The sequence below is a fragment of the Octodon degus genome, unplaced genomic scaffold (genome assembly GCF_000260255.1).
Source record: "Octodon degus isolate 3935 unplaced genomic scaffold, OctDeg1.0 scaffold00164, whole genome shotgun sequence".
Classification (NCBI taxonomy): Eukaryota; Metazoa; Chordata; class Mammalia; order Rodentia; family Octodontidae; genus Octodon; species Octodon degus.
Window position 1 is genome coordinate 3,821,738 of NW_004524740.1, and position 9,205 is coordinate 3,830,942.

Below are 9,205 nucleotides of genomic sequence, written 5' to 3' on the forward strand. Positions count from 1 at the left end.
CCGAGCCGCGCGCCCCCGGCCCCGGCCCCCAGCGCCTGGGCCGGATGTCCCGATGAGAGAGCCGGCGCTGGCAGCCAGCGCCATGGCTTACCACCCGTTCCACGCGCCGCGACCGGCCGACTTCCCCATGTCCGCCTTCCTGGCGGCGGCGCAGCCCTCCTTCTTCCCGGCGCTCGCTCTGCCGCCGGGCGCGCTGGCCAAGCCTCTGCCCGACCCGAGCCTGGCGGGGGCAGCGGCGGCGGCGGCAGCTGCAGCGGCGGCGGCCGAGGCGGGGCTGCACGTCTCGGCGCTCGGTCCGCACCCGCCCGCCGCACATCTGCGCTCGCTCAAGAGCCTGGAGCCCGAGGACGAGGTGGAGGACGACCCCAAGGTGACGCTGGAGGCCAAGGAGCTGTGGGACCAATTCCACAAGCTGGGCACGGAGATGGTCATCACCAAGTCTGGGAGGTAGGGCGGCCGGCCGGGGCCGGGGTGGCGGCGGGCAGGCCGGGCACCCGCAGCACCCACCCGCCCAGCCGTCGCCACGAGGCGCTCGGAGCTGGGTGCTCGCAGACAACCAAGTAGCTTTTCTTTTTTGGTACTGATGGGGTGGGGGGGAAGGGTGAATTTAAAAAAAAGAATTCAACCCCTCCGCCCCGGGAAATAAAACGAAAACGTACTCCTAAAGAATAGCCCCAGCCATTCTGGGTCTCAAAGCCAAGGAGGCGCCAGAGGCCCGGCCGTGCTGGCCTCAACTCGGCGTCTGGCTTCTCAGCCTCTGGGTCATCTCATAGCTCCAGGGGGAGCAGCTTTTTCCAACTCCCTGTCCGCCGACTTTGGGAACCTACTAGCCTCAGGCCGCAGCTCTGGTCCCGGTAGCACTGGAGTGAGCCCGAGGCTGACCTGCTTGGAGTCTCGTTCTGCCAGGGAGCTCAGCCCTAGAGATCTACTCCTTGCCCCAGGCCTTGGAGCAAGAAAGCCATCCTCCCCAGCCTTTCCACCCTTCCGCTCAGCCACTGAGGATCCAGGCCTCAGTTTCACCCTCTTCCCCCGAACTGCAGGGTCAGGGGCTCTGACCAGGGCTGTAACCTGGGGCCCAAAGCAAATATAGTTCCAGGAGTTTTTGTACCTGGTGTATACTTTGTCTCAACGAATTTCAGGGTGATTCGGTAGACATTAGTGTATTTCCAGAAGACATGAATTTCTTTCTTAGACTGGAGTTTTCATTTCAGATCAGAAAGTGGGCTCCCAGGCCTGAGCCCAAAGCCAAGAGGTGTGAGGGGGCAGAAATGGGATTTCCTTGGAATAGCAGCCATAGGTTGGGGTCTCCCAAGCAGTGCAGCAGTGCGAAGAGGGCAGAGCAGCCAGACAACAGGAAAGGCAAATGGGGACCCTCCAGGCTTCTTCTCATTCAGCTGGGGTAGGTAGTCAATGAGAAGAGAGGTCCTCCAACATGAAGAGCCTGGTCCCAATGGCATCTCCCCCTTCCCTCCCGCCAAGGCGGATGTTCCCCCCCTTCAAGGTGCGAGTCAGCGGCCTGGACAAGAAGGCCAAGTACATCCTGCTGATGGACATTGTAGCTGCTGATGACTGCCGCTATAAATTCCACAACTCCCGCTGGATGGTGGCAGGCAAGGCCGACCCAGAGATGCCCAAACGCATGTACATCCACCCGGACAGTCCAGCCACCGGGGAGCAGTGGATGGCCAAGCCTGTGGCCTTCCACAAGCTAAAGCTAACCAACAACATCTCCGACAAGCATGGCTTCGTGAGTGTGGGCATAGCCGGGAGAGGGTTAAGATACTCTGCAGCTAGGTGGCTAGAGGAGGGTGGCAGGATTCTACACCCATCCAGAAGTACCAGCCAAACCCCTAGGGTACTCCTGCTCTGGTCACTGCCCTGTGCCCTAGGCTGGCCAGGCCTGGGCCTCCAGGGTTCTGCTCTATTAGCCTGGGGAAAGGCTGGCTGGTGGAGTGTAAGCTCCAGGCTGCTTGAAATCTCAATTCCAGTTAGTTTGTGAGCGCCCCTCCCAGAATCAAGCCGGAGGCAGGTGTGGCAAGGACTGGCTGGGTTGAGCAACGCTGGTCCTGGGGAGGTCACCTCACTCCGGCCTGGAGGCGCTGAGCCTGAAAGACCTGCCTAAGACCTGCCTGTGACCCCTCACCTTTCCCCAAGGCTAGGGGATTTAAAAATGAAATTAGCCCCCCTATAGACTTCTTGAGGTCTTTCCCACCCCTCACAGGCAGCTGCCCAACTGGGAGGAGAGGGTGTGTGTGGGGTCTATGTTTTTGCCTGAGCCAAAGTCCCAGAAAATGGTGGGAGGAGGCAGGTTGGATGGGGCGAAGGGGGCTGCCAGTTCCGAAATGAGTAGGGCAGCAGGTGACCTCCCTCCAGGATCCTCTCTGAGGGATTTCTGGGGTATAACAATGCCAAAAGGAAACCAGGTGAAGCAAGGAATTGTGTTCTTTTTCTGCTTTGTTTTATTTATTTCCAACTGGGGAAATTTTTAATTAAGGAGAAAGAAAAACTATAAGAAAGAAAGGCATGAGAAAAATAGAAGAACAAGAAATACAAGTGAGAAAACCAGAAAAGAGGAGAGCAAGGGATGAAGGTCAGAACTGAGACAGAGAAGGGCAGGCAGAAGAACAGGCCTGATCTCTGGCGAGGGCTGGAGGGGCTAGCTGACCCGCGCCCCCTTCCCGCAGACCATCCTGAACTCCATGCACAAGTACCAGCCGCGCTTTCACATCGTGCGAGCCAATGACATCCTGAAGCTGCCCTATAGCACCTTCCGCACCTATGTGTTCCCAGAGACCGACTTCATCGCTGTCACTGCCTACCAGAATGACAAGGTGCGCTGGCCAGGCAGTGGGCTTAGCACCCCCAGATGGTGCAAGGTCCGACCCAACATGCCCCCTCGTGTGCCCATTCTGGCACTTCTAGTCTTTCATCCACAAGTGCTGCACCCAGAAAAACCCCAGATCCTCTCTCAGGCCCACAGGGACGCATACCCTCTGGGGGCACTCAAACAGCTGGCCAGTAGTTCGGGTGATGTTTACCTAACAATTAGCAGGGACTCCAACGGACCAATGCTGACATTTTTATATTTTATTCGTTTATTTCTTGTCTCAGGGATGGGAAATTAAATGAAAAGAGGATACCCCAGGCAATCTGCCCAAGTTCTGCTGATGCTAAGAACTCGGGCCCCGTTTCACCCACCTGAGGGAGCCAGAGGGTGGGACAGGTGACACACTCCCTGGGTAGAACTCTGAGTCAATCCAGGACCCAGACCCCTTGGGAGATGCTGAGAGAATTTGCCTTCAATTTTAAGTGTTTTTGTTGTTGTAGTTGTTTTTTTCTACTTGCTGTTTCTCTTCTCTCTCCTCCTGGAGCAGAGTACTATCCCCCACTAAACCTGTGGCCCTGAGCGCTGCAGTCCCCTGAAAGAGAAGCCATTCAGGTCTTTGTGTCTCTGTGAGCCTGGGTGTCTCCTACAGGCGTGCCCTATTTGGGGTGCCTTGGATCTGGGTGGCAGTGTGTGAATTCGTTTGCTTCTCTCTATGTGTGTGTGCGGGCACTTGCGCACACGTGCGAGGACCATGGATTTGGCTTTGCCTGTTTGTGCTGACTTGCGTGTGTGCTGCTACATCCGTGTGTGCCTGCTCCACACGGAGTGGTTTAACCTGTGAGACCACACGGGCTTGTTTGCTCGGTTGGGCTGATTCCGACCCTATGCACAGCTTTGGGCCTGTGTGTGCGTGTTGAGGGATTATTTGTTGAACAGTCTCACCCGATACTTGCCTGCTGGCCTCGCCTCAGGGAGTCCCATACCAGGCAGGCGCTCCCTAAATCCCGGGTCTCCACGCTGCAGCCAGCTGCTGCTGACTTACGGGTGGCCCAGGCCGGCTGGAAGACTTAGGTCCTGACCTAGAAGCCCCCTCTCGGTCCCCGCAGATTACACAGCTGAAGATCGACAACAATCCGTTTGCCAAGGGCTTCCGGGACACCGGGAATGGCCGTCGGGAGAAAAGGTGAGCGAAGATTCGGAGGGCCTGTGGCGGGTGCCCCGGGCTGCGGGAAGCCCGAGGACAGGCGCGCTCTATGCGCTCTGCTGACCACTCCTTCTGCTCACCTCCAGGAAGCAGCTGACGCTACCCACCCTGCGCTTGTATGAGGAGCACTGCAAGCCCGAGCGCGACGGCGCCGAGTCGGACGCCTCCTCATGCGACCCTCCCCCTGCTCGGGAACCGCCGACCTCCCCCGGCGCAGCGCCTAGTCCCCTGCGCCTGCACCGGGCCCGAGGTGAGGGCCAGATTGTTAATCAGGGTGAGGAGAGGGAGCATGGGAGCCCGGGAACGGCCCCTTAGGGCGCCCCGCTGGACTTTTGCTCAGTCTGGCTAATTTTGAAGCCCTTGGGAGAAGCGTGAACCGTGCGTTCCGGGAAGGGCTTCCAGCCGGGGGCCTATGCTGCGTGGTGGGGCTGTAGTGCCCAGGTATCCTGCTGAATTCTGAGCTAGGATCCTAGGCTGCACGACTCTGGCAGTTAGGTTCCTCTTCGCCAGCAATAAGGTTTTTCTAAATTTCTTCCACTGTAAATATGGGGTCTTGGATTAGCTGACTGGCAGCGGCCCCTTGCCTGACTCTAAGGCTTCCGACCCGGCCTTCCCAAGAGCTGGCCGGTTTTCAAGTCTTCCCGACTGACTGGGCCCAGACACCGGAGAGGGCTTCTCATCTGGCTCTGGCTGGTCCCCTGTAACCCCGCACACGTCCTCTCCCCGCAGCCGAGAAGTCGTGTGCTGCCGACAGTGACCCTGAACCCGAGCGGCCAGGCGAAGAGCGCGCCTTGGTGGCCCTAGGTCGCAGCCCTGCTCGAGACAGCGCCAGTCCCCATCGCCTGACCGACCCGGAGCGTGCCCGAGAGCGACGCAGTCCAGAAAGAGGCAAGGAACCCGGGGAGAGTGGCGGGGACGGCCCGTTTGGCCTGCGGAGCCTGGAAAAGGAGCGCTCCGAAGCCCGGCGGAAGGACGAGGGGCGCAAGGAGGCCGGTGAGGGCAAGGAGACCGGCATGGCGCCGCTGGTGGTGCAGACAGACAGTTCGTCCCCCCTGGGCTCGGGACACTTGCCCGGCCTGGCCTTCTCCAGCCACCTGCACGGGCAGCAGTTCTTTGGGCCCCTGGGAGCCGGCCAGCCGCTCTTCCTACACCCAGGACAGTTCGCCATGGGCCCCGGCGCCTTCTCTGCCATGGGCATGGGTCACCTGCTAGCGTCGGTGGCAGGAGGCGGCAGTGGAGGAGGCGCTGGGCCAGCAACCGCCGCGGGGCTGGACGCAGGCGGCCTGGGCCCCGCAGCCAGCGCAGCAAGCACCGCAGCACCCTTCCCGTTCCACCTCTCCCAGCACATGCTGGCATCTCAGGTAAGGCGCAGCAGGAGGGCAGCAACACCATCTGGGTGGCTGCAGTGCGTGCGTGGAGGGCTTGAGGGCTGCCATAGGTGCTTGGATCCTCCAGGAGTCCGGATCACAGTTTTGGGAGAATTTATGGACTCTAATCTGGTCACTCTATGACAGCAAGGTTCTGAGAAATTAAAACTATGGGCCCAGGCTCTGGCTATGTGTGACCTTGGTGAAGTCCCTGAGCCTCTTTGCACTTGTCACTGTCCACATAAGCCCAGCAAAGAGCAGAGACATTGGTTAAGTCTTGAGCCAGCAAAGGTGGCACACTCCTGCACTCTCAGCTGTTCTAGAGCAGAGACAGGAGGATAACAAGTTTGAGGCCAGCCTGGAGAATTTAGTGACTTAGCGTGACCCTGTCTGAAAATAAAAAATAAAAAGTACTGGGGCTGTAGCTCAGTGGGAGATCACACAGGAATCCCAGGGTTCAACTCCAAGCGTGTGTGTGGGAGGACTCTTTTGGGGTTTCCCTGGCTTTTGTGAAGTCTATGATTCTGGTCTCCAGGCATTTGCCTGGAGAAGGAAGATGTTGTCTCACTGTTCCGCAAGGCAAAGGTAGCCTAGCCTCCTAGAAAAGGAAATTTTGCATTATTTTCTGGATATTTGACAACAAAAATGATCCATCTCCCAGATTTCTCTAGCCTATTTCAAGTTCTCAAAGGGGTCCTCTATCCTAACAAAGGACAAGATCAGTCTTTCCCCCATCTTGAGCCCCCCTAACACTCCCAGCCACATCTCAGGAAAAGAGGGGGCTCAGTTCCCCAGAGCCCCCTTGAAATTCTGAGCTCCCAGGGGGAGTTTATGAAAATGTGGCCAGCGGCACAATAAGGAGATCCAATGGGGGGGGGCAGCCTCTTTGGTTACTTGGGTGGAATATTCCTTGTGGAAAGATTTGGAATCTCTTCATTCATTTTCTTCCCTCTGAGGTTTCTGGCAAATTGAACCCTCCAGATCTTATCTGAAGGGAAGGAAAATAGGAATTCAGGTCTGAGAAAGCTCCTTTGGTTCAGAAGCAAATATTTCTGAAGTGGGGTGGGGGTGGGGCTCTGACATGAGTTTTCAGCCAGGCTCAGCATCTGGGTGTGTGGCAGGTTTGAGGCACCAACATCCTATGGAAGTTCTATGAAAGTTCCGGGGTCTAGAAGGTTCATCTGTACCCTTGGCTTCGTGTGTGTGCGTGCGCGCGCGTGCGCGCGCGCGCGCACGTGTGCCTGTGTGAATGCCTCCTCCATAAACAAATTTTGGTGAGGTTGTGGGTGTTCTAGAAGTCACGGGGAAGTTGGGGCTCCTGCACACAGCCTGGTCAACAGGTGCAAAGCCAGGATGAGAGGAGCCAGCTCAGGAGACACTGCTGGTAGAACTGGTGGGGGCTAAGTTCCCAGACTGGAGCTAGCAGGTAGAGCAGATCCTTAGAGATCGTAAGTCTCCTCTCAGCTCCGTTTGCCAGATCTAAAATGCTCTCCATTATCTAAAAGGTGAGATAATCCAAAAATCGGGCCTCAGGATCACAGGGGTGTTTATGTCCAGAGTTTCTTGGCCAGCTCTACTATCCACAGAAGAAAACTTTGCATTCTACCCTAACCTTCAAGTTACCTGTGGAACATTCAGGCCAGTTTGTAGCCTGCTGGCTTCTTGTGCCTTGCTCCAGGCCCAGGCAGGAGAGTTTACCCAGCTCCTCCCTCAGCCTGAGCTTGCCCAGCCCTAGGGAACAGCAGGAAGGACACTTCCAAATGACCAGCACTTCCTATGCCGGCCACAGCTGCCTGCTGGCCACTTGGTATTATGCCTGCCTGGTCTCCTTCTTTGCCTGTGCTAGTTCAGCCACCTGCTGAAGATCTTCCACTAGCACCTGATGTGACAGCCAACACAGAGCTTGATGGCACCAGGCCTTTGCACATGACCTGGGTGATGTGTACCCTCACTAGGTCATGTCTACCTGTGCTGCCAGTGGTTTTAGTTACACAGTTCTGGTTTTCTATCCTGAAACGGTGGGACAGGGTTTATCAGTTGTAGCCGACAGGCTACCTTTAGAGGCATCTCTGGTGAGGTATCTAACTCTTGTCTGTTCTGTTCCTTCCAGGGAATCCCAATGCCCACCTTCGGAGGCCTCTTCCCCTACCCCTACACCTACATGGCAGCAGCTGCTGCAGCCGCCTCTGCTTTGCCGGCCACCAGCGCTGCGGCTGCAGCTGCGGCAGCTGCGGGCTCCCTATCCCGGAGCCCCTTCCTGGGCAGTGCCCGGCCCCGCCTGCGCTTCAGCCCCTACCCAATCCCAGTCACCATTCCACCTAGCACTGGGCTCCTCACCACTGGGCTGGTGGAGGGCTCCAAGGCTGCAGGTGGTAACAGCCGGGAACCCAGCCCACTGCCCGAGCTGGCTCTCCGAAAAGTGGGGGCTCCGTCCCGAGGAGCTCTGTCCCCCGGCGGCTCTGCTAAGGAGGCAGCCAGTGAACTGCAGAACATCCAGAGGCTGGTGAGCGGGCTGGAGAGCCAGCGAGCCCTGTCGCCAGGCAGGGACTCACCCAAGTGAGGGGCTGCTCGCTTCGGCCACGAAGGCCTCCGGGGCTGCCTGCCCCTACTGCTTGGAACGTGTACAGCACAGAATGGGTATTTATTTAAATAAAGGAGAACAGCAGGCTGCCGCAGCCAGAATAGAGAGCCTGGTCCCGCAAGCCAGGTTCTGGGGCACTTCCTCGGGCCTCAACCAGGAATCAGGCCGCCGAGAACACAGTCAGTCGCCATGGAGCCGCTGGACTCGGTCCAGACCTGCTCCGGCATCAGTCCAGGTGACATCGGTGGGGTCTCCGGTCTTCCAGCGCTGTGGGAGAGGCCTCGCTCCTGTCCCCGTGTCCCAGAAGGTGCACGGGCCAGAGGTGGGATCTTCCGAGTCCCGGGCCCTGGCCCTAGGCCGGACCTCGTGAGAAACTGGGGGGCGGGGAGGAGGGGTGCTGGAGCAAGAGAAGACCTGAGCGGTGCAGACTGGAGCCAGGAGGGGCCTTGGCCTTTTAGCTCCCCGACCTCGTCCATCCCAGGCAGGTACCCCTCCCGCTCCAGCCAGCGGAGGGAGTGGCGCTCCTGCCTGAAGTCCCCAGGGGGAAAAAGATATTTATGAAATAAATGGTAATTTGTGTAAATAAGCTTTAAGGTTCCCAGAATATGCAAATTGGTATTAATTTATTCAAAGGTGTACATTGCTGTGTACTTATATTTAGAGATTAACTCATAGCATTTAATTTTCTTCGTTCTCCATGAGCATCTATATTGTACAGGGCGTGGGTGGGCACCTTGGCTGAGGAGTCGCCCCCCACCCGCAGCCCGCCGGGAGGAGCCACCCGCCGGCCCCTCGGCCCCTGCGCCCGCCCGGGTTCTGCTGGCCTGGCCCGCGGGCTCCATCTCAGGTTTTGACTTTTCGCTCCAAAGCGAGAACGCGACGGGAAAAAAATTCGAGAAAACAATAAAACGCTACCGTGCGAAGTGAACGGCGCTGTGCGCTCTATGGGTTGCGCGGGGCTCGGGCGCCGCACGCGCTCGAGGGGGGACCAGAGGCGGGGACTGAGGCTGGGCGCCGGGGGGCCGGGGTTCAGCTCAGCCGCGTACGTGCGGGGGCAAGGCCCGGCGGCGCCGGCTGGGGGCGCGTGTGGGCCTGGAGGCTCTGAGCAGCCCAGCGCCCCTTGCGCCCCAGCCCCGGCCAGGACCAGACTGGGGCCGGGGCGCCCCCTGCTGGCCACTCACCACGGCTCCTACCCCTAAGCGTATGGAGCGGAGCCGCGAGCCAAG

At 58.5% G+C, this 9,205-nt stretch overlaps 1 protein-coding gene across 1 annotated transcript; it reads left to right on the forward strand.

Annotated features, from left to right (window-relative positions):
* Window positions 1-6: 6 nt before the first annotated feature.
* Tbx2 (T-box 2) lies at window positions 7-8,901 on the forward strand. Its single transcript, XM_004643022.2, has 7 exons — window positions 7-447; window positions 1,480-1,747; window positions 2,685-2,831; window positions 3,934-4,010; window positions 4,118-4,281; window positions 4,761-5,392; window positions 7,509-8,901. The coding sequence occupies exons 1-7, from the start codon at window positions 53-55 to the stop codon at window positions 7,956-7,958; spliced, it is 2,133 nt and encodes a 710-aa protein (XP_004643079.1). The 5' UTR covers window positions 7-52; the 3' UTR covers window positions 7,959-8,901.
* The last annotated feature ends 304 nt before the right edge of the window (window positions 8,902-9,205 follow it).